The 25,892-nt window shown below is 36.1% G+C and overlaps 1 protein-coding gene across 5 annotated transcripts in view; it reads left to right on the plus strand.

The window, feature by feature from the left end:
• Positions 1 to 483: 483 nt before the first annotated feature.
• The window catches only part of RPS6KA6 (ribosomal protein S6 kinase A6), a 134,316-nt gene continuing 108,907 nt past the window's right edge, over positions 484 to 25,892 (plus strand). Inside the window, exons 1-3 of one of the 5 annotated variants that reach the window (XM_073013547.1) lie at positions 484 to 675; positions 1,054 to 1,113; positions 24,606 to 24,665. In XM_073013547.1, the coding sequence (XP_072869648.1) occupies positions 1,075 to 1,113; positions 24,606 to 24,665 (99 nt within the window). In that variant the 5' untranslated portion in view covers positions 484 to 675; positions 1,054 to 1,074. Of the gene's footprint in view, positions 676 to 712; positions 1,114 to 2,068; positions 2,168 to 2,765; positions 2,876 to 24,605; positions 24,666 to 25,892 lie in introns of those variants that run through there. The other 4 variants (XM_037989487.2, XM_037989486.2, XM_073013549.1 and 1 more) reach the window with 4 other exon arrangements.

Raw genomic sequence — 25,892 nt, forward strand, 5'->3', positions numbered from 1 at the left:
AGTGGCATATGTTTGCCTGTGTGCGTGCATGTGTGAAGAAGAGAAGCATTGTGTGTCATCAATAGTGTGAGGGCAACCAGCGGGAGCATCCTGAGAGGGACAAGTGAGGTGGGGGGTAGGGAGGACAGGCATATTTATTTTTTTTTAAACGGGGGTTATCCTGCCTTTACCTCCTAGGAGGATAATGTATGATGTACTAAAATCCCCGCCCTAGTATTTGTCACTAAGTATTGAAATGGGCGTGGTTTGGCATATAAGACACCTGCTTTTCGTAAGCCCTGCAAAGAAATACTCTTGGAGTCCTACCCTGCCCCTGACTCCTCAAGTGCTCGGGAGGGTCCTCCAGTTCCAGCATCCTTTTTGAGAATCCTACCGCCCGCCAGCAGTGCTGCTCCGTGGACTTGAGAGGGCCTGCTGAGCATGTGTGAAGAGTGCTGCGCATGCTCCGTGGAGCGGTCCGGTTTACCGAGGCGCTAGCAGGGGCTTTTATTACTCTTCAGCAGTCTCCCCAGCCCAGCACGCCCCCCTCCCCTCTATCCCACCACCCACCACGCGGTCCTCCGCATCCACCCCGCCCCTCTATCCCGCCCCCTTCACCCCAGGCTGGGGAATCTCCATTGACGTTTGGGTGACGCCGCTTTGCCGCCGCCGTGGGGGGGTCCAGGCGCCGCACAGGTAACGCCGCCGCTGCCGCCATATTGACAGAGCAGGGAGCGGGGAGGGGACCCGAGGAAGCGGGGTGTTGGGGGGAGTCACCACCGAGCGGCCGTCGTGGTGGTGGCAGTGGTGAGCGCGAGCCGAGCGGCAGCTCTCGGAGAGGCAGCACAGAGTTGTCTTCTCTATGGGAATCACCGGGCGGCGGCGGCAGCGACCCCCTGCTCCCAGCCTCTGAGAGACCCGGCGGCGAGGGCAGCGGTCGCTGAAGGCGGGGCTGGGGGTCGCTGCGGCGGCGGCGGGCCAGTTCAATAGACAGGATGCGCGGCTGCGCCAGCGGTAGGCGGCAGCTCCTGTTCGAGTGCTCCTGAAGGGGAGATGCTACCATTCGCTCCTCAGGACGAGCCCTGGGACCGAGAAATGGAAGTGTTCAGCGGCGGCGGCGCGAGCAGCGGCGAGGTTAGTGTGGTGGCCGAGACGGGCTGGAGCCAACCCCCGCCTCCTTCCCCTCAAGACCTTGGCTGGGGACCGAGAGAGGAGAGGCGTGGGGCCGGGAAGCGGGCTCCCGGGCAAGCCCCCTAGATGCTGCCTCCCCTGCCCTTTCGCTGGGGAGCGGGCGGGGATGAGACGGCGGGCTCGGGCATGCGGAGTGAGTGCAGCCTGGGTCCGGGCTCGGCCTTGGGCGGAGCGCCTGCCTGGCGGGCCACGCCAGAGTTGTTGTGACTAAGTTTCTTCACTTTCCGACCCGAAGGGGAACTGGGGGACAGGCGGGGTGCTGTGCCTGACTCCTCGCGTCCCTTTTTCTCCGCCGCGCCTAGTTTGCTGGCTGGGAACATTTTGGGGGACAGCTGCGGACTCCAGCTCGCTGTTGAACCCCGGGCGCTTTACGAACCCAGTGCAACAAACACACCAAGGTGACTAAGTAACTCTGGGGACATTTGCACATAGGCACGAGTGTTCCCTGGTAACAGCTTTCTCGTTTCTCTGTGGCTTGTTATGGTTCCTTGTAATGACCCATGTCGAGATACACTGGCGACCTATCTCCAGTCGCCAGGTTTCAGGTGATGTTCTACTGCTTCCTCTCAGGTCCCCTTGATTCTACTGCACTCTTGCTCCGCCCCTTCTCCTTTCCACAACCGCTGTCCCCGCCCCGTTGGTCTGTAAAAGAAGACGCAAAGTAAACCCCAGCCCTTATAAATAAGTCGAATCTTTGGTAAGACTTAGCGAGGTTCAACCAAAATACTTTGGTTCACCTCTCTTCCCACTCTTCTTACCTCTGAAACTGTTCTGGTTGGGCTTTGGTCAGCTGTGCAGTGAGAACTTAGATGTACACAGGTGCTTTGTTTTTATTGTTATAAAAGCGGGCAGCATTTAAACACAAAAACGTGTCTTTTGTGATAGAAAGTTGGATCCTTTTCTGATAACTTAATCGACTGCGTACTACTCCAGTAGAGGCCACCATACACCTCCTAAAAATAGTTGGTGAAATTGATTCACAGTAGGATATTTTGAGGTAAGACTCTCAATCCTCGACATCTAAAGGGTGCAACTTTTCTTCAAGTACTTGGTCCATTAAAAAAAAAAAATACACATTTGGCTGTTATATGATTACCTTGTTTTTTTTTTCTTTAAATTTTTTTGTTGTTTATCAACTAAACTGGGGTTAAGATTACATGCTAGAATAGCATGTGGTAAGGAATGTAGTGGAAATAAATTCGGAAATACCCTAAATCTGAACCCTCTATACTTACAGGAAATATTTTACTAGTAAACCAAGCAATTCCAATATACATTTTAATATTTTACATCTCGTAAGAACAAGATAAATGAATAGGTGTTCCTTTCTTGTGAAATGTGGGAATACTAACTGCACAATTGTCTAGCAAGTCTATTGAAGGGGAGAGGAACTTTGTTTTATTCATGTATGTAACTTACAGAACTTAGAGTCATAGGCATTTAGTTTATAAAAACAGTTAAATGCTTTGCCCTATAAGGATGGGATGGGAGGTGGGAAGCCTTTTGCATGCCTACTATTTTATTATTTCTGTTAACTTTGAATGTAGTATGTTTTAAATTGTAATTACCACATATGGTTTTTTTATTGTTTGCAGTATGTTTTAGGTATTGTAGAGATTTAACAATGGGTCTCTCTACCTCAGCAATTTGGAAAAATACTCGAGTGGAAATTGTTAATCCCTATGAAGTAAAACGAAAGGTGAAGGTAATGTGGTGAAGATAGTATTTCTGCCTTCTTTCTCTAAAACAGTTATGATTGGTTAGATTTAACCCTGCAAGTTACTTAATAAAAAATATTCTAGGTGAAAACTAAATGCTACATTTGAACAGACCCACTTAGTACTTAGAAGAGTTTGTTTGTTTTTAATTATATTCTTTTGGTAAGAAGTACACAAGTTTACTTTTGATAATTTATATTTATTTTAATTACAAATTTGTTGATGTTGGCTTTAGAAATGCTAATTTTGAGTACAAGGTCTACAACCCTCAATCGTGATAAATTTAGGACTAAGAGTGTTTTTGTTGTAGAATATATATTTTTAAAATGTGCTAGAATCCTTAAAGAAAATGTAGGTAAGAATCTGTTAACTTTAATGTCAAAAGAAATAATTTCCGTCCATTTCTGTGTGTGTTGAATCTGGTAAGATTAAAGATTATAGACAATACCATATATTTTGGAGTCTTTTTGTATCTTTTACCTGTCTTGCTTGCATGGACAGTTGTTAACCTTTGAATTACCATTCAGAAGTGTGTAAATTGGTTGTTTGAGACTCTTAACATGTTTTCCCACAGGAAAAACTTATCAAGGGTACTTACATTTTTAGATCAGTACACAATAGCGAGGTATAATGATGCCAAGCCTAACCACTGTTTGTAAAATTGTTCTATGGTGAAATGTGTCAGGTTTCAACCAATAATTAGCTTGATCCCAGTGAGAGGAGGAGAATGGGCCTGAGAAGGGGAAACCTCGGATCTTTTGGTTTCTGGGAAGAGAGTTCTTAGAAGAGGGGAAATAGGGTAAGCAAGAAACTGGTTGTGAGAGCTCTTGCAGGGACTGTCTCAATCAGGTCTACTGGGAATAGGAACTTCAAAGGGCATCACCCCTCATGCAGTCACAATTTTAGCTTTTGACTGGATTCTGTCAGGATCAAGAAAGAGATTTTACTTGAGATGGGATGGGTCATTCCTGGGCAAGGATCATAAAGAACAACTTATTTGACTAATGTGAACTTTTCATGATTTAATGCCATGCATGTTACAGTTTGTTCGCTTAGTTGTTTTTTGGTGAGGAACCAAGTGCTTCCTTATCGAGTTGATTATAGAATTTTCACATTTCATATCATAGTAAACATCTAGTACTTTTATATTATTTCTTTAGCAATGCTGTTTTTGTTTAAGCAAGTTAGTTTTTATTTATTTATTTATTTTTCGAGTCAGGGTCTTTCTATGTCATTGCCCATTGTCCAGGCTGGCCTCGAACTCCTGGACTCAAACAATCCTCATGCCTCAGGTTCTCGAGTAGCTGGGACTACAGGTGCTCAGAACCATACCTGTCTAAGCAAATTAGTTTTGAGAGTATGTAGTTTACTGATAAAACCAATTTGAGAAAAACTTCTAGTTTTAATTAATTCCCATGAGACCCTATAGTGATAGAGGAAAGAACAGCTTTGAAGGCAGGTAAATCTGAGTTCTTGTCTGAGCTCCATGCCATACTCATGGTGTGACACAATCCACGTTACCTAACCTTTCTGAACCTCACTTTTTTTTATCTATAAGTTGGAGAAAAAACCATCTTCAAGAGTTGTTTTGTAAAGAAAATTCAGTGCTGGGTTTAATAAACTTAGCAAGATGTTTTGCACATAGTCTCTAGTACACAATAGTTCCTCCTCTTTTCCCACAGCCATCATGCCTCTTTCCATGCCCCTAAACTCTGAACTATTGTTATCTATGTTAAAATCCTGGGATTCAGATAACCATGGCCATGACTTTCCGTTTTGTAAGCAGTTTTTCTTAAGAACCCTTCCTAAATTTGATCATTTCATCTAAGTATAGTGGTGCTCTCACTGTGAATGTTTGTAATCACAGATAGGGTGATCCAGGGATTAAATACAAAGTTATATTTAGAAACACTGGAAGGATAAGAAGAGACAGTTAATTTCATTTATTGTATCTGGCTGATGAGGTGTTTCATTGAAATTTTTAATATTTTTAAAAATTCTGAACTCTTGTCATGGAAGGAATTGGTTCAATTCATGAAGCATTTATTGAGTACAAGGCAGTGCTGTACATAGTGCTGTAATGTGAAATGCTTACCCTACCCCCACATGTTTACATTCAGGTAGTTAGACAGGCATGTATGGAAATTGTTATTGTAGAAGGCACAAGATTATCAACAATGGGGTGGTGGTGGTGGTGATGGTGGTGGTGGTGGTTTAGGAATGGATCTGGTAAACCTTTGTGAAGGAGGTGGAATTTGAGCAGGGCATTAGAAAGTGGTAATATTTTCACAGACAGATGAAAGGAGCATATTTCACGTGGATGGGGACAATATAAGAAAAGGCATGGAAATGTTCTGAAAGAAGGAAGAGTCTGATACTGTTACAAGTCTGTGATATGGGAGAGGGGATATAGTGAGAAATAAGATAAGGAATGTATTGAAGGTAGGTTAGTTCCAGGTTGAATGGGACTTTTTAAGCAAGTTTAAGGGTTCAATTTTATCTCATAAATAGGAGCCACTGAAGGTTTTTGAGAATATGAGTGACATTAGATTTGTGCTTTGAAAAATAATTGATGGTAGTGAAGAATGGGGGAGATAGGGAAGGTGGGCAATTCCAGCTAGGAGGCTATTGTGTTAGTGGAAGTACTAGTGAGATTTTTGAACTAGTACAGAAAGGGTAGAAAAGAGATGACTGATGGGAGAGACCTGGCAGAGGTAGAATAGTTACAATTTGGTAAATGATTGGATGTTGGAGAGTAAGAAGAAATAACAAACAACTGAGATTGGAAGCGTCCTGGTAGGAATTAATTCAATGTAACAGGTATTTAATGCATGCCTGCCAATGTAAGTCTCTATATTAGCCACTAGACTAATACAAAAATCAATAGATCTTTGTAGTATAGGGAGATAGAAAGCTAAAATGAACTCTCCCCTTTCTAATATTGTATTGAATAATAGCACTCCACTCTGAAGATTTCTGATCGTGCTTAGAATGCTTAAATTCTTTACTACCGAAGGTGAATACGCTTATTACTAGCTAAAACATTTTTTTATTCTTTTTAAATGGGCCTTAGGCCTATAATTCTTGTTTCACCAATGTTCATCTTAAATAGTCAGCAACCGTGAGTACAGAGTCCTATTCTGAAAATAGTGACCATTACTTATTTCTGGAATGTGGAAAGAGAGCAGGGACATCTGTATTTTTTGTATGCTTTCACCAGGTTTATTTGGAATAGACAAGCAGGGAGGAGTCAGAGGACAGTGGCCCCTCCCTCCCACAGGTGCCTTCTCAGTTCCTCCAAATCAATCTTTCTTTAAACCAGTCTGATCTGGAAATATTCAGGTCAGTTCCTCGGGGCAGGGCCTCTGTATTTCCCTACCTTGATTAGTTCATCAAGAGAGCTAATCATTACCTCTGTGTTCCATAATAAGACCTACCGATAGTGTAGTTGCTTTTCTGGGCCATATTGTTTTAGTACCTCCTCTCTCGTCTAGAATTTTGATGAGGAAATGCAAGATTTTTTTCCCTTCCTGTAATTTCTTTCTTGGTGCCACCACTGTATGTAGCAACACTTCTTAAGATTTGGTAAGCATTGGGAATCTTGAGGTATAAGCCTTTCAGTACTTTGTCAGATTTTGCTATGTAATGTTTATTCATTTATGTTATTTCCAAGGATTATTTACTATTCTTGCCGATATTTTTTTTGTGTGTGTGTGTATTTTCTTTATTTTTGTTTGTTTTTAGGTGGGAAAGGAGTTGAATGGGAGAGAGATTTAGAGAGCTGAGCTGAATCTGGTTTTTGCAGATAAGAGATGTTTTCTAAATTGCCCTGGGAGACATTCTGTAGCTGATTTCACTGCTAGATTTTTATCTGTATCTCTACTTTAGAAACATGTCCTGCTGTAATTTTGTGTGCATGTGTGTGTGTGTGTGTGTGTGTGTGTGTGTGAGAGAGAGAGAGAGAGAGAGTGGAGAAGAGAAGAGACAGAGAAAGAGGGAGGGTGGAGTAGAGTGCATGTGTGTTACTTGTCATTTGCTTCATTTCACCAAGTATTTGAGATAGTATATGGGAAATATAATCTGATAACTATTTTGATATTGAGGATAAGGGAAAACAAAGTAGGAGATATATGAAAAGGCTGGAGGGTAGGGAGTGAAGAATCAAATAGAACACAAATAAGCAGGCTGTAAGGGTCTACGACATGTTTAAAATATAGTTGAGTTATAAATTTGACCTTGAGTTTCCTTAGCTGGTTTTTCTCAACTCTGACTGTGTATTATGTGTTTACCTGGGGGTTTAAAAAAATTATCCATGCCAGTGTTCCACTCAGAGATTCACATTTAACTAATCTAGATTCCCCAGTTGCTTATGATGCACAGCCAGGGTTAAAAACCACAGCTCTAGGCCAAAGTAAAAAGAGAAATAGTCACGTAGTTGTCACTATTCAATAGGAAAACAAAGAATATTAATTTTTAAGCTAGCAATTAGCTCTACAGTAAATTATCTGTGAATTGTGATATTTTTCTGTGTGTTTTATTTTGTTGTTGTTTTAAGATATGACTGGAGCCAAATGGGGTTGTTTGAACTGTCGTGTATGTTCTTGCTGTTTAGTTTTGAGGAATTTGCTTTTCCAGTAGCATTAAAAACAAAATTTTAGCACCGTAGCTAATTTTCATATAGTTTGGCCATAAAACTAAGAGGTTAAATTACTTGTTCACCCATTTTAATAGCTAAATAAGGAGATAGTGACTGTTTTGAATGACAAATATCCCATTACATCTCTAACAAAAAATTTCAAAACCCATGGGTAATTATTACTATGGATCCCTCTGCCTCTCCTGTAAAGTGATTAAAGACAAACTTTAAGAGGAAATATAGCAATTTAAACACCCAATACAAATTTTTTTTAACCTGAAAAAATGTTGGAATCCATTTCATTTAAAAGTATCGAATCTTAAGGGAGAAAGAGATATAGCATTTATTGAGCATGAACTATGTACCAGCTAGTACTAGATGCATCATAGATTATCTCAGTTTTATTCACTCTTCAAAACATCTTGGTAAGACAGTTGTGTCTTTTTAACAGAATAGAAAGATACATGCAAGTTAGTGGGAAGTATGTCTGGAATTTGAAACTAGATTATTTTAAATTCATGCTTTTTCCTCTATACATTGCTATCTCCCCACTAAGGACAATATTGAAAATAAGGAGAGAATATAGATAAGTTGTTAGCAACCATATTAGATCAGCAGTCAGATGTGCTGATTCAATAGCCATGCCTGTCTATTTAAGTTAAATAAATGTCAACAAAATCCCAGCAAATCTGTTTTTTTGTTTTGTTTTGTAAACAGACAAGCATATTCTAAAATGTATATATAAAAGTACAAGACCTAGAAACTCTGGAACAGTTTTGAAAAAGAAGAATAAAATAAGGAATTACTCTATTGGATATTAAGTTTTACTATGTAACTATAATAAAGACAATGTGGTATCAATGGAAGAATAGATGCATAGATCAGTAGACCAGAATAGAGTACACAGAAATAGAGCCACACAAATACACTCAACTGAATTTTGAGAAAAAATGCAAAAACTGAAAAAATAAAGATCAAGATCAGTTTCTAAAATCTAAGGAAATTTTAGGGGGAAATTTGCTACCTTTTTCAAAAAAGCAGAACTTAAAATTTACACTTTCTTTCTGAAGATTCTGGGGAAATTATTACATAAAACATTTTTGCTATTTTCATTTACTACAGTTGAAATTAGTCATTAAGGCATAAGTGAAAATGGAACATGAATTATCCTAAAAATCATAAGCTTGATGAGAGTTGAGGTATAGGGATTTATTACTCTACTTAAAGGATCAGAGTGGACAAAACTTCAGAAAACAAAGGAGAAAAATGTCATATGAGGGGAAATGTGGACTGATTGTTAGGTTTCAGATGACTTTTAGTTTTTCTTAAATACAGTATCATGAGAGGGGTTTGGTGTATGTGTTAAAGAAATTGTACTAATTGAGAATAGTCAAAATTCAAAATTAAGGGAAATAGATAAACCATTAGGTCTGATTTGATAAAAAATATTTTGCATTCCTGATTGTTCACCTGGAGTAGATGCTGTGATAAATGAATGCTGTTGGAAACAATTCCATTTCAAACTTACATGAGCATATACAGAAAACCATATGTTGATTATAGAGACATATACAAGAATGACAGAACATATGTAAAATAATTTGTATATGATTTTGTACTTTATTTTACAGATGGAGAAGAGTAACTCTAGACCTGGCACAATCATAAAACATTTATTGTGTTTATCATGTGTAGAGCAATTATGTTGGAATAAGTGAATACTTATAGAATCTCTTAAGGGAGGTCAGTCAATATGGATTTTCATAAAAGACATGGTCATTCAACAACTTCACATCTATAAACAATATTAATTTGATTTTATTTGGTCTTTATTCATGATATTGTATATATCATTAGTTCTTTCTTTTTTATTGCTGTGCACTATTCTGTTATGTGAATGTACCACAGTTGATTTGTTCATTAATAAGTTGAAGGACATTTGGATTTGGGTTGTTACCAGTGTTTGGTGATTATGAATAAAGCTATTATACACATTTGTGTGAAAATTTCGATTTGGACATAACTTTTCACTTATATTGGGTAAACACTTAGGAGTGAGGTTGGTGTATGAGAATTCCAGCTGCTCTGAATACTCGTTAGCACTTAGTGTTGTCAGATTAAGTGAAAAAAATTGGCTAGTCTAATTGGAGTGTAGGGGTATCTAATTGTGATTTTAACTTGCATTTCCCTAATGACACATGTTGCTAAGCATATTTTCATATGCTTATTTGCCATCCATATATATTCTCTGATGAGTTGTCTTTTCAAAATTTTTGAAATTGTTCAAGTTGGGTTGTTTTCTTATTATTGAATTTTGAGAATTCTTTATATTCCAAATGCAAGTCCTTTATTAGATATCGATTTCCAAATATTTTTCCCATTCTGTGGTCTGTCTTTTCATTCTCTTAATAAAGAGTCGACGTTTTTCATCTTAGCAAAGTCCAGTTTATCAGTTTTTTTTTCTTTTATGAATTGTGTTTTTAGTGTTGTATTTAAGAAATCCTAGCCTAATCCAAAGTTACAGAAATTTTCCCTTAAGTTTTCTTCTAGAAGTTTTTTAGTTATATGTCTTAATTTAGGTCTTTGATCCATTTCTAGTTAATTTTTGAATATGGTGGGTAGTGTGGTAGAAGTCTACTTTTTCCCACAGGTATGTCCAGTTGCTCTGCCACCATTTGTTGAAAAGACTACCTGTTCTCCATTGAATTGCCTTTGTACTATATCAAAAATCATTTTGTCACACATGTGTAGTTTTCATCATAATTTTAATGAATTAGTCCTGTGGAACTTCAGAATTGCACTTACTGAGCATAGATATATGGTGTTAATAAAATTAATTAACAAAATGAGTTAATAAATTCTTCAGGTTGTTTCTGTATCGGGTTTAGTGAAATATTCTTTATTAAAAAACAAAATAATTTCTGTGGTATATTTTCTTTGCAGTCATTAATTTTCAAAACATTAAGTGACTGTTCTTAGACCCTTTTATAGATGAGCAAACCTAATAGTGCTAGAAGTTTTGTGTGAACTTTCTCATTCTGCAGTGATACTTCTCTGTTTATCTCCTCTCCCATATCTGTACATTACCCCTAACATTTTTTATGTAGCAGTTTGTGACCTGTTAGTTGCTTAGCACTAGACATGAGAGCTACAATACTGAATAAGCTTCAGTTCATATTCTAGAAACTATCTATTTGCCAAGAAAATGGGAGCCTGGATTGTTGGAGCTTTGTTAACCATCATTAACATAGATTTAATTTTGCTCTTTTTAAATCACATTATTTTGGCTTGGCATGGTGGCTCATGCCTGTAATTCCAGCACTTTGGGAGGCAGCATGAGAGGAATACTTGAGCCCAGGAGTTTGAGACCAGTCTGGGCAACATAGTGAGACCCTGTCTCTGAAAAGAATAAAAAATTAGCTGAGTGTGGTAGCGCATGCCTGTGGTCCCAGCTACTTGTGGAGCTGAGGTGGGAGGATCACTTGAGCCTGGGAAGTCAAGGCTGCTGTGAGCCATGACTAGGCCACTGCACTCCAGCCTGGGTTACAGAGCGAGACCTTGTCTCAAAAACAATTTATTTTAGTTTTTAAAATTGACAAATAGTAGTTGCATATTCCTTTTGGTTTTAAGAAGAGAATGACATTCGTTCTTTGAGAAACATTTTTAAACTACTTTCTTTAACCTTGGTTAATGATACTAAGTGCCTCATGCCTTCCTACGTGAAAGAGGAAATATGAGAATAACGTAGGTTGGGTTTGTATTGAGAATATTGTGCTAATTAAGTTGATTGTTAAACTTAAGGAAATATAAACAGTTGGTTAGCCATCTCAGATTCTTTGGAAATTCGGAATAGCATAGAGGATAAGAGCTAGTTCCTTAGAGCTAGAATGCCTGGAGTTTAAATTCTGGCTCTTTATTTATTTACTGTGTGACCTTGGACAAGTTACTTCTCTGTACTTGGTCACTCTATCTGTAAAATGGGGATAACAGTAGCATATAATATATGTAAAGCACTTAGAAGAGTGTCTTTTCCATTGTAAGTACTCAGTAAATATTATTTTTAAATATATCACATCTGCAACCTGAGTTATTGAAGATTAACAGGCTTGGAAGTTAAAAAAATCAACTATTGTATAATGATATTTAAGTATATCTAATTATGCAGTTATTAGAATTTCATCTTATTTAAAGGTATTTATATACAAATATACATTTCTCCTTTTTGACCATCTGCTTCTACATGTGGCTTGAGTTTTGAAACATTTTATTCTTCCTTGATTAGCTGTAGTAAGGCTGCTTTTTCTTTTTTGTATTCATTTCTTAGGAGGATGGTACTGCTTTTACTGAGCTTATATTTTCTGTATTCACTGAGCTTCTGTTTCCTATAGTCTATTGACTTGTGATTTTCTCTGAGCAGTTTTTTGAGAGCAAAAATTTATTAATGGAAAAACCCCCACACGTATCAGGTAGAATTTGACCTCAAGCTAAGGTTGTGTAATAGCTGTCTATTTTTGACCTTCTTCCACATAGAAACCCATTTTAGATTTTAAATTTTTTCCTTTATTCTCCATTGTTTATGAAGTGATGAAAGAATAGAGTAATATGGTGTAGGATGTTTAGGAACTGTGACTCACTGGGACAAATGAATTGCTTTATCTTGTCACTAGCTTGCCGTATGTTTTTAGGTAAATGTTAATCAGTTCTTCACATATAAAATGTGAATTAACATGCTTATGATTGTTTTGAGAAGTAACACAATTGTACTTTATATATAATGTTTGTCAAGAATAATAAAGTTATTTTTCCTTTCAAAAAATAACTAAAGATTTAGGTTTTCTAGACAAAGTACTTCTTTAACCCTGATATATAACTCAGTAGACAATTTAAACTTAATTCATACCCCAAAGGCAGTATTTTAATGTGATTATATAGACTTCATATCTTGAAGAGGTTACAACAGTGAGAATTACTACCTCAGAATGTCATGTGTGTATGTAGGTTGTATATATATGGGAACTTCATTTATACCACATGAATACTTATATTTTTGGAAAGTAAACTTCCCAAATTCATGTGTTGTAGCCCATATGAGACTGGCCAGACAGCCAGTGCCTTTGCATTGGGAACACTTTAGAGCTATTCAAAACCAATAAAGTCATTAGCTCTGATTTCAACTAAGCAGAGTAAACAAATTCCTGCCTGAATAGAAACCAGGGAGCTGCTTTTCTGTCATTGAAACAAGGTTGTAAAAACTCAAATGTTCTGGAAATACCTTCTAATGTTTATGTAATATTGATGTACTTAGTTTAACTCAGTAGTAACAGTAGTTACTCAGTGACTCAGTAGTAACTCAGTAGTAACTCAGTAGTAATAGTAGTAGTACAACTACTATTTTTTAAAAATAGTCCTTTTTAAAAGCATGATGATAATTGGATTTGTTTTAATTGGTTCTAAATATTATTTTGCATGCACTCACCAAATTATGATTAAATATGTATAAAGTGTTGTGTTGCTAGATAGGGTTCATTTGGTTATTACTCTCAATTTCTGTCTTCATAACTGAAAACTAATTAACTGTGTATCTACCCATTTTTCCGTAATGCACAAAGAAATGTCTGAACTGAAGGACAATATATTATGTCACAAATACCAACAAATTTAGCCTTATAGAAAGATTTTAAGAAATATTTTGGTTGTTAATGTTTTAATTCCGTACTCCTGTGGCATTATTCACAGATTCACTAATAGATCTTTCCCACTCTTTTGCTTTTCTAAAATATAATACCTGATTTCCTCCTGCTCAAATAAGCTGTCAAGAAAGTAGAGCCTTGATATGTATGGCAGTTCAGTTTGTGCCATATTCTTGCTTTGCATAGCTCCCCTTACTCTTGGCTATGTAATAGCTAGCATATAAATGCTATGTAAATAGCTGTTAATAGAGATAATATTATTGCTATGTAATATCTAGCAATATAAATGCCATTTAAATAACTGTTAGTCGAGTTAGTTTAAAATACAGAGGAAGAGATGTAACAGATAAATAATAGAGAGAATTTAAAGTGTAGAGGAGGATGTGCATAGTTATATGCAAATACTACATCATTTTATATACAAAACTTGAGCATCTGTGGATTTTGGCGTCCACGAGAGGTCGTGGAACCAATGTCCCATGGATACTGAGGTTCATAATGTGATTGCCATGCAAGATATGAAATACAAAGAATTTCTAAGATTTTTTTCTTGAAAACAATTTTATGACCAACCCAAACAATATCTTTTAATGTGATTTTGAAAAAGCTGAATTCCTCTTTGCTGTTAGCATTTAAGAGTCAGAAATGAGAAGTAAAATGACTTACTGTAACTTCTTCATGAAATTATGTTTTAAAGTTGGTTTTAAACATTTTTAGTAAGAAAACTAATAAAAATCTAAGGAAAAATAATGGCCTTTACTTATTATTGAAGTTATTTTATAAATTTTATTCATTTAGATCCCAGATTTTAGTCATTCCATTTTGTAAATATTTTTCCAGTGTCTATTATATTCCAGATATTATGCTGGGTACTGGGGTAACCAAGAGGAATATGATGTGATCCCTTTCCTCCAGGAGTTTACAGTCTGATAGAGAGATGGAACAGATACTTAACAAGTAACACAGTGTTTATTGATAGAAGTCTGCGTAGGGTAAGGTGGAAGGAAAAAGGGAAAGTGTAACGTGAGTCTTGATAAAGATGAGTTGACATTCAAAAGCACAGGTAATTCAAAATGACAGATACTCCAAACATCATTCATATTTAACTTTGGACTTGGTTTTATGCCTTAATTTGAACATGGATATGTTTTATCAGCTAATAGTTTTACAACAGAGCCTCATGATTGCATTTAAATACCTGACTAAAGTAATCGCTCGGAGGCTGTATACTCTTGTCCCATTCTGAGACTCTTTAAAAAAAAGACATCTCTTTTAAATTGATTTGAAACAGAATTGCCCTTCCTTAAGTCCTCCCTGAAGCAGTGACAATAATTAGATGGGTATATTTCAAACCTTTTGAGGTACAAACTACAGGAATATTGTATAATTAGAAAGCCAGAAAGGATCAAAGTAGATAATTTAAAATGATTATTGTAGTTGTCATCAGATTTCTCATAAGCAGTATGTTGATAATATAATTTAAAAGTTCAAAAAGATTAAAGTGTTTTGGAGAAATGACCATAGATATTAATAAACCTTTGAAAATATTTGGTAGTATAAAAGACAGAGTACAAATTAAAATTCGCCTGGTGAATCCAAAAAAACAAACCAACTAAATCTTATTTTTGGAAATGTCTTGCTTAAAAGACTGTTAGATAAATTGATAAAGTGTGTTATAGTAAAAATATACAAAGATACTTTTTTATTTCTCTCCAATTTGTATTTCTTAAAGCAAGGAGTATGTTCATGAATATGTATATACTTTTATGGGTTGGTTTGGTAGATTCATTTCACATTGACCAAAAGTGATTCTATCATAATTTTAAAAGTGATCTTTCCACAACGGTATGACATATCAAAACTAAACTAGGGCTGGGCACTGTGGCTCATGACTGTAATCCCTGTGCTTTGGGAAGCTGGGGCAGGAGGATTATTTGAGCCTAGGAGTTCAAGGTTACAATGAACTGTGATCGCACTGCCACTGCACTGCAGCCTAGGGCGACAGAGCGACATCTTATCTCAAAAAATAAATAAATGAAATAAAAAACTAAACTAAAACTATTGAGTCAATACTATTATGATAATGATATGGCAGTAAGTTTTGATTCAAAGATTTACTATTCTCTATACAGGGAGCATTATTTACCTCTGATGACTTATTAGCTAAAATGTTTTTATATGTTTTTTTCTGTGTTCTGTTTTTGTCAGAAAAACATTCCCCCATCAGGCATTTATGGAGCACATGTCAGACACTGTGCCAGCTGCTTTAGGAACATTGTATGAATCCTGACAATCCTAGGTTGCTTATTTTACAGATGAAGAAATCGCAACTAAGAAAGCTTAATAAACTTTTCAAAGGCAGTAAAAGTAGAGCTTTACAGTTTGAATCTTGGTCTGCTTGACACTGAAGAATTGTTGTTTTCATGACATACTATGCCTGCCTAATGAATGAAACACAGCATCATTCCTCAAGGAGCTTTAAGTCTAGATGCACATGACAAGAAATTTACCTGATACGGTGTATTACTAATCTTATTTTTAGCATTACAATTTTAAATTGTCATATATGTAAATATATATATATATGAAACATAAAATTTACCATCTTAACCATTTTAAAGAATACAGTTCAAAAGTGTTGAATACATTCACATTATTGTGCAGCCAATCTACAGTACTCTTTTTATCTTGCAAAACTGGAACTCTTTACACGTTACACAAAAGCTTTCCATTCTCCCCTTTCGCCAGCCCTAGCAACCACCTTTCTACTTTCCATCTCTATGAATTTGACTATTCTAGATACCTTATATAAATGGAATCATATAGTATTTGTCATTTTTTGACTGGCTTATTTCAATTCATATATCATCATCATGGTTCATGTTGCAGCGTGCATCAGAATTTCCTTTCTTTTTAAGGTCGAATGATACTCCATTGTATATATATATCACATTTTGTTTAACTTGTCGTCTGTCGATAAATACTTGGGTTGCTTTTACCTTTTGGCTATTTGTAAATAATGCTGCTATGAACTTAGGTGTACAAATATCTTTTTGAGACCCTGCTTTTGATGTTTTGGTTCTGTACCCAGAAGTGGGATTGCTAGGTCATATGGTAATTCTATTTTAAATTTTTAAGGAATTGCTATACTGGTTTTCATAGCAGCTATACCATTTTACGTTGTCACCAACAGTGCACAGAAGTTCCAATTTCTCCACATCCTTATGTATGGTGGAATTGTTTTGAAAAAGTAAATTCCAAGATATATTCTGCATTTAGTTTGCATTTCATCTTTCATGGCAACAAAGCCATGCTGTTGATAATTCATGTTGAGAGGGTTAGTTCTTAAGATATTAAGATATCCCTGATTGTTAAAGGAATATGAAGTTATGTTCTTGTGGTGATTCCTCAAGGATCTAGGACCAGAAATAGCATTTGACCTAGCAATCCCATTACTGGGTATATACCCAAAGGATTATAAATCATTCTATAAAGACACATGCACATGAATGTTTATTGCAGCACTATTTATTGCAGCACTATATGTAAACACTATATATAAATACACATGTTTGTTGCAGCACTATTTATTGCAGCAAACACTTGGAACTAACCTAAATGCCCATCAATGATAGACTGGATAAAGAAAATGTGGCACATACACGCCATGAAATACTATGCAGACATAAAAAGAATGAGTTAATGTCCTTTGCAGGGACATGGATGAAGGTGGAAACCATCATTTTTAGCAAACTAACACAGGGATAGAAAACCAAACACCGCACGTTCTCACTCATAAGTGGGAGTTGAACAATGAGAACACGTGGACACAGGGAGGGGAACATCACGCACTGGGGTGTGTCAGGGGTTGGCGGGAAAAGGGCGGGGAGAACATTAGTACAAATACCTAATGCATGTGGGGCTTAAAACCTAGGTGGTGAGTTGATAGGTGGAGCAAACTACCATGGCACATGTATACCTGTGTAACAAACCTGCACGTTCATCACATGTATCCCAGAACTTAAAAAAAAAAAAAAAAGAAATTATGTTCTCTATACTGTACTTAGGTTAGTGATTGATTTTTCAGAAAGCAGGATTAAAGGACAAAAATAGAACTGTTCAATTTTAAGTTTATTAAAACTAAAATTAAAAATTTGGCCCCACTTAAACATTTGTCCTAGGTCACTTACTGGTGTATAGTTTATAGTTTTATTTCTACCAGATGAGAACAAATATGTGAGTTTAATAAGAAAAGATCTGTTTTAAAACAATTAAACTGTAAAATATGTCTCTAGAAAGTCTGTTTCAGGGGAGAATTTTCTGTTTTGATTGTATTAGCTAGTGCTGCAAAAAATTACCATAAATTTAGCAGCTTTACCAAGACACATTTATTATCTCACAGTTTCTATGGATCAGGAATCTGGGCATGGCTCAACTAGATCCTCTGCTTAGGGCCTCACAAAGCTGTGATCAACACATGGGTCAGCTTGGTCCTCTGCTTAGATTCCCACAAAAATGTAATCAAGGTTTGAGCTGTTCTGCATTGTTATATAGAGGCTTGACTGGGGGAAGAATCTACTTTTACACTCCCTCAGATTCTTGGTAGAGTTCCTTTCCTTGTGGTTGCAGGACTGAGGTCCCTGGCTTCTTGCTGAGTGTTGAGTGGAGGCTGCTTTCAACTCCTAGAGGCTGCCTGTAGTTCCTAGAGGATGGCCACAGTCCCTTGTTATGTGGACTGTCTCAACATGGTCACTTAATTACTTCAATCAAGCCAGCAAGGAGAGCCTCTAGAGTCTTATATGATATAGTGTAACCATATATGTAAAATCTCATCGCCTTTGCCATATTCTATTGGTTGGAATTCAGTGATAGGCCATGTTCACATTCAAGGGGATGGGGATTATAGAAGGGCGTAAACAGCAAGAGGTGAGGATCATGGGGACCCATCTTAGAGTGTCCAGCACATTGCTCAATTGGTAGGTTTCTTTCTCTGTTTTATTTTGTCCTGGGCTTAATATACAGGCATAGAATTTTTATTTTATTTTATTTTATTTTTTTAGCCTTTGAGCTGGAGTCTCACTCTGTTGCCCAGGATGGAATGCAGTGGCGTGATCTTGGCTCACTGCAACCTCCACCTCCCGGGTTCAAGCAATTCTCCTATTCTCCTGCCTTAGCCTCCCCAGTAGCTGGGATTACAAGTGCACACTGCCACACCTGGCTAATTTTTGCATTTTTAGTAGAGATGGGGTTTCACTATGTTGGCCAGGTTGGTCTCGAACTCCTGACCTCAGGTGATCCACCTGCCTCGGCCCCCCAAAGTGTTGGGATTACAGACGTGAGCCACTATGCCCAGCCAGATCTTTATTTTAGGTAGATATGGACCCACCTTTATGTTTAGCTCTAATTTACTTATGTTATTTAAATAAAGTGAAAAAATTGAATAGAAGAACTCTTCTTTACAAAAGCTATCAGTGACTAATATGTAAATGTAAAGCTTATTTGAGAGACACATTTTCTTTAGAATGTCACCTTCTTAAGTATATTTTTAACATTAGGTACTAAATAACTCTAGTGGTGTTTTTTTTTGTTGCTGTTGTTTTTGTTTTTTTTTTTAGAAGGATTCTCACTGTGCCATCCAAGCTGGAGTGTTGTGGCACGATCTCGGCTCACTGAAACCTCCACCTCCTGAGTTCAAGCAGTTGTGCCTCAGTCTCCCATGTAGCTGGGATTACAGGCGTGTGCCACTGCATACAGCTACATTTTTATATTTTTAGTAGAGATGGGTTTCACCATATTGGCTGGGCTGATCTCGAACTCCTCATCTCAGGTGATCCACCTGCCTTAGTCTCCCAAAGTGCTGGGATTACAGGCATGAGCCACTGTGCCTGGCCAATATTTTTTTTTAATAAGTTGATTTTGGAGATCCTGGAGAATACCTGAAAATATATAATCCGGTCAAATGTATTGTGGAAACTGCTGTCCTGTGTATGTTTTGTTAATCATTTACATCACCTATATTTATTCTCGCTTTCTGTCTAGTTCTTATTTTTGTATCTCTCTACTATCTGCTTCAGAAAGGTGTACCTCTCTACTTTATTCTTCAGAGGTGCACACAAATAAGGAAAAAGTAGATTTTATTCTAGTTAGATGTGGACCTACTTCTAAGTTTCAATATATCTTCCAGCACCAAGCTATTAGCTCTGTTAAATTCCTCCTTTTGTGTAACACTAAGGAACAGGTTTATGTATCATAGATAACAGTAAACTCTTTTACTAAACTATATATGTTCATATGTTCACTATCCCATACCACCTCCAATTCCAAGGATCTGAAAGGGATTTTTTTTTTTTTAATTTCTCAGTTCAGTTTTCCTTGATGAGTTGCTTTGATCAATAGTAGTAAGAAAGCAATAGATTCGAACTGACCTATGTGATTTTCTGAGATCAGATGACTACAACAACTCAGTTTAGTATTTCTGTTTGTCCAGCATACTTGGAAGTGATTTAAGTCTTTTCTGATAAAATGTGAAAATAATTTTTAAAGTATTATTCTCTAAGCCCTGGTACGAGAGTCTGTTCACTCGGATTTTGAAATATGTGAGTAAACTATTACTACCTTTATTATTGCTGGTAAACATTCCAGAATCATATGTAGATTTTTTTTCTTACCATTTGGCACTAAAGGGGAAAGCAGCATGTCTGCTTATCTTTTTAAATTACAAATTTTATTTTTGAAATAAAGATTTATTGTCCCAGAGAATTCAGAAATTATTTTTGTTTTTATGTGGATGAAAATGATTTAAATTTTAGTAAATATCAATGAATATCCAGTGTGGTTCTCCATAGGATGAATATTCTTATACTGAAAACCTGGTACCTTGAGGGTAGATGAGATGGGAGTAATGGAGTGTTCTGTTTCTAAAGGCCATTTCTGACTGAAATAATTTCCAGGATAGAGTGATCTTCTTGACTCATTCACATTCATTTTATTTCTAGTTCCTTCAGACCCACAGCTTCATGATAAATTAGTCATAAGATGGTATGTATAGGAAGTAACCAGTAACTAAGGTAACAGAGGAAAGCAATATTTTTCTTTTTTTATGGATAATCCTCTTTCTATGCATAATCCTTTTTTCTATGGATAATTCTGAAAGTCATTTTATGGCAAAAATTTAATTATCATGATTCTGTCTTAATATTGATTTCTGCACTGTTTTTCTGAATGCTCTTCTTTCTATATGCTTACGATGAATCTGTCACAGTTTTGTTTTTTTTAATCTCACATAATCTGTTTTGTTGAGCTAAGGTGGTAGATGGTTTTATCATTTAATGAAATGGGAAACCCTGAAGAAAGAGCAGATATGAAGCAGGGGTCAAGAATTCCTTTTTGTATTGGTTATTTTTGAGAGACATCTGAGATAAACATGTGGAAATGTCAAATATGCAGTTGGATATATGGATCAGGAACTGAGAGTTAGTCACTGAGTAAACGTGAATCATGTTAGTAAATTAGCTGCCTGGGCAAAGACTGTGGAGTGGGATGAGAAGGTGATCCTAGTCCATTTCCTGAGGAATTACAGTGTTTCAAGGGTATTGAAAAAAAGCAGCAAAGGAAATTGGAGTAAAATAAAATGAGTGTATGGTATTACAGAAGCTAAAGACTCAAATAGGAGAGTGGTCACCTGTGACATGCTGCAGAGAGATCAAATAAGATAATGACTGATGGATCCGTTAGCAAAGTAGACACCATTACTGACTTTATTGACCATTGCTGGTTTTCAATGGGATTTTTTTAGAATAAAGATGCTAGTTGAGTAAATAATGCTAATTTACTTTTTAATAAATTGGTTTCTAATTTTTCATATAGTAAAATTCACTCTTTTTCATGTAGAGTTCTGAGATTAAAAAATGTATAGAGTTGTGTAACCATCACCACAATCCAGATAAAGAGTAGTTTGATAACCCACCCTCCCCAGCACACACACACACATACACACACTCTTCCCATATGATGCCTCTTTGTAGTCAGCCTCTCCCCTATCCCTAACTCCTTGCACCCACTAATTTCTTCTCCTTTCCTTTTAGTTTTACCTTTTCCAGAATAACATATAAATGGAATCCTACAGAATGTAGCCTTTTGAATCTTGCTCCTTTTCTTTACAATGTGTTTGGGATTCATCCATGTTGTTGAATGTATCAATATATTATTCTTTTTAATTGCTGAGTGATATCTTCCTTTACCCCCAACCAGTTGAACCAATTATCTTAATTCTTTCCCTACAGTTTTGCTTTATTCAAAGTATCTTATACATGAAGTCATATAATATTTAGCCTTTTGGATTTGTCTTCTTTCAGTTAGCAGAAATGCTTTTAAGATTCATCGATGTTGTTACAAGTATCAACAGTTCTCTTCTTTTTATTGATGAGTAAAAAGTAGTATTCTATTTATCCACTCATCAGTTGAAGACCATCTTGATTGTTTCCAATTTATGACAATGATAAAGCTGCTGTTAAAATGTATGTACAGATTTGTGTCTTAACATGTTTCCAATGATTTCAGGTTAATGTTCTCTGTTTTCTGGTCTCCATGATTTCTTATGAGAAATCTGCAGTCTTTCAGTTTGGTGTTCCCCTTTGTGTAATGTGTGGTTTTTCTCTCACTCCTTTCAATATTTTTTACCAATTTTTCCTTTGGTTTAAAGTAGTTTACTTAAGGCGTGTCTTGGGGTGGATTTCTTTAATTTTATTCTGTTTGGGGTTTACTGAACTTCTTGAAACTGTATTTTTTTTTTTTTCCAAATTTGGAAAATGTTCAGCCATTATTTATCTTGAAAATACAGCTTTAGTGAGATAAAATTCACATAGCATATAATTCACCCATTTAAAATATACAGTCCAATACTTTTTATTATATTCACAAATATATACAACTATCACAACAGTGAATTTTAAAAGTTCATCACATCAAAAAGGAACATTGTACCCTTTAGCTATGACCTGTGTCTCCACATACCTCACCCCTAACCAAACATTAGTCTGCTTTCTGTGTCTATACATTTCCCTGTTTTCATTATTTCATATGAATGGGATTGGCTTTATTTTGTTAAGTGATTTTTTCAGTATTACTCTGTTATTTTATGGGATATTAATGACATGGATTTTAGAATGTCTGATAGTGTTTCATATGTCTTTGAGGCTCTGTTTATTTTTCCTCATTTTCACTGTCTTCTTCATATTGGATGACATCTGTTAATCTGTCTTAAACTTTATTTCCTCAGCCACCTCCATTCTTTTATTGAGCCTATCCATTATTTTTAAAATTTTTCATATATTATGATTTTTAGTTCTAGAATTACTTTTTTTTGTAGTTTTCATTTCTCTGCTGAGAACCTTTTATCATTTCGTTCAGGTGTGTTTATTTTTATCCAGAAAAGCATAGTTATAATAGCTGCTTTAAGATTCTTGTCAGATAGTTCAACTTTGGAGCCATCTTGGAGTTGATACTTGTTGATGATTTGTTTGTTTGTTTCAGCAGGCAGTCTACCTAGTTAGGTTGACTCCAAAGTTATATCTTGTCCTCTCTGGATAATGGTTCCAATGTTAATTCAGTTTTCGGAGAGTTTGGGTCAGCACTCTGCATGTGCCACTCATTGGATGTGCTAATTCAGTGGTTAGTCTGAGACGAGCAATTATCGGTATTGTAGTTCAGTACTCAAAGACTTTGTTGTTTCTTTAGGCTTTTCTGCACACATACAGTTTGTTGTTGTGACCAGGACTTGTGTTGGTTCATACACAGAATTAGGGATCTGCTGTCTTCATTCTGTCGTCTCTGATTTCTTTCACATTCTTCAATTCCCATGGGCCCTTTATTCTGTTCTGCTGGACAGAAATATGAGTTTCTCTCAGAGTCTTAGCCTTTTATGCTGTAATATAACTTTACACTATTGGAGCTGCCTTTTGGATGAAGTAAAGAAGAGAGTGAAAACAAAAATTAACAGGGATTACCCTCACATTTTTCTTATAATAGGGACCTCTTTTCCTGCTTCCTCTGGCCAAAAAGATGGATTTTCTGTTGATCAGGGCTTGCCTTGGAGTTGGGCTCAGCATCAAAAAAGAGAAAGTGTGTACATGGAGAATCTTGGATTCTCCTTATGTTTACAGGCTCAAAAGTACGTCTTTTCCTGGTCCTTTGTGTAGAGAATGGGATTTTCCTTGGAATTTTTGTTGATGTCTACTGTGTAATCTTGTGACTTATTCTCTCCTCGGGTCAAATTCAGGAGATAAAGGTGGAAAATAAACCTAGGGAATTCATCAGAGTTAGTTTTCAAAGTTTGATTTTCCCTAATTAATTTGTTATTGTTTCATTTTAGGAATTCTTAGGTAGTTTCTTTTTGTATTCTATATAAGGATTTTAGTTTATAATCAGGGGAGAGATAGGCTTATGAACTTATTTCATTTTGACTGTCACAAGAAACTCTAATTTACTTTTTAATTTTTTTTTTCTGTTGACTTACAAATAGGCAGTGGTTAAAATCCTTTTTATCTGGGTCGTCTTCCTGTTACCTAATTTTCAAACATCTCAGGTCAGTGTTTGGCAGATTGTAAGGGTGCAGATAGGAAATATTTTAAGCTTTGCAGGCATAGGGTCTCTGTCACAACTTGTCAACTCTGCTGTTGTAGTGCAAAAGCAGCCATAGATAAGATGGAAAAAATGGGTCTGGCTGTGTTCTAGTAAAAGTTTTACAGAAACGGACAGGAGGTCAGATTTAGCTCATGGGTTATAGTTTGTAGAACCTTGATCTAAGTCCTCTACTTTACTGTTTCTTGAATTAGTGGTTAAAAAGTGAGTAATATTACCTACTGAGCTCTGCATGTTGAATTATTTTGTTTCCATGATTACTTATATCTTCCTCCTATAGTTTATTCTTTCTTCTTTATAGTATCTCATGATGTTTAATTAACTGAATGAAAGAGGAATTCACAACAGTGCAATTATATAAAACTCTTCTTATTATAATTTGCTTTGAATATACCCGCATGGTAGGTAGATTTCTGTGGCTTTTTTTTTCCTTTCATAAATACTTGGTTGGGGACAATTTAATGAAAGTACATAGGTTATATACTTAGTATATAGTTATCTGTTATTGCAGATCTGTAAACAATATGAAATTAAGCATAAAGCTCTGAAAGTCAAAGTTTCTCAAGGAGAATCTGGGAACCATGTTAATAGTGTTCCTTTTCTAAGTACTTCTATGTGTCCTTTGTCCTTTTGTTTTTCAGTAAGTGTGGATCTTGTTAGATTGTGGAAGGAAATGCCTAGGGTTATATTTTTCTTAGTTATCACTCTTGTTTTAATACTCTTGAACCTCAATTTTTGAACAATGTTTTTCAGGTAAATGGTCTTAAAATGGTTGATGAGCCAATGGAAGAGGGAGAAGCAGATTCTTGTCATGTAAGTATCTATGTTAATTCATTAAGCCTCTTTTTTAGCATATAAGGAAAAAGAATAAAGGGAAAGGAGAAAAGCTCCTATCAAACAAACATATTCAGGTAAGTTGGTAATAGGCAAATGGAATTATTAATAACTCAACCGCAGTTTAAAATATAGGACAGGTTTTCCTGACAGAAATACTTATGCATGCATTTTTTAAAATAAACAGCTTTATTGAGGCATAATTTACATGCTATTGAATTCTTAAGTGTAATGGATAAAATTTTCACTTGCCAGTGTAGGAGTAACTGAATTGTTATACTTAAATATAGAATCCTTTGAGAAGATTATCTTCAACCTCAGGGTAGAAAGGATATCTGACTTGGAAATACTGCACTATATAAGCATAACTTGAAATCATTTAAAATCCATTTCCTGGCTTTTAGAAAGGATTACATGTAAATTATTTCAGAAGTTTCTAACTAGTTTTAAAGACTGCTTAGCCATTGGACCATTCTATGTAATGCCTATATACTAGAGTCTTATTTTACAAGATCTAGTTTTACAGAGAGTATTCTTAAGACTTTTAGGGAGAGTCTGACTAAATCAGCATCTCCATTTGTGTTGTTATTTCATGGTTGTTATTTCTATAGATAGTTTCATAGAGTTATAGATTTTTTAAGCTGGGAAGAACCTCAGAGATATTATGTAATACTTCATTGTATGAAACCTGGAGAGTCTGTGATTTATACTAGGTGATAAAACTAGCTAGTAGCGGAATCAAGACTTAGGGCAGTGTGCTTCCTTTTCGGTCAGATATGTTGTGTAGACCCAAAGAAGTAGAAGATAAGGAGAACATTATCCTTTTTCTGTTTGGTTGTGGATGAAATCAACTTTGATGACCCCTCCACCAAAACTTGTTCATAATTGGAATTAGCTCAGTAGAAACCAGCAGAAGGATTTAAATTGGGTTTGTCCAAAACTATCCTTTGAAATGTTCTATGTAACTATTTCTGCAGATAGTAACCATGTAACAACACTTTTAATTTTGATTGACAAGATGAGAGATGCAATGTTGTCTTTGTAGCTTTTGCATTTTACTTAATATTAATAATATATTGTAATTTTGAGTATAATTAAATGTAAACTATCAAAACCATTATCTAGAGATTTGTCTACAGATCATACGGACTAATAGGCATGGTAATATTAATGTTGCCAGTTTATAAAAGATAAAGGAGTATAAGG

Source organism: Chlorocebus sabaeus, chromosome X, assembly GCF_047675955.1.
Source record: "Chlorocebus sabaeus isolate Y175 chromosome X, mChlSab1.0.hap1, whole genome shotgun sequence".
NCBI lineage: Eukaryota > Metazoa > Chordata > Mammalia > Primates > Cercopithecidae > Chlorocebus > Chlorocebus sabaeus.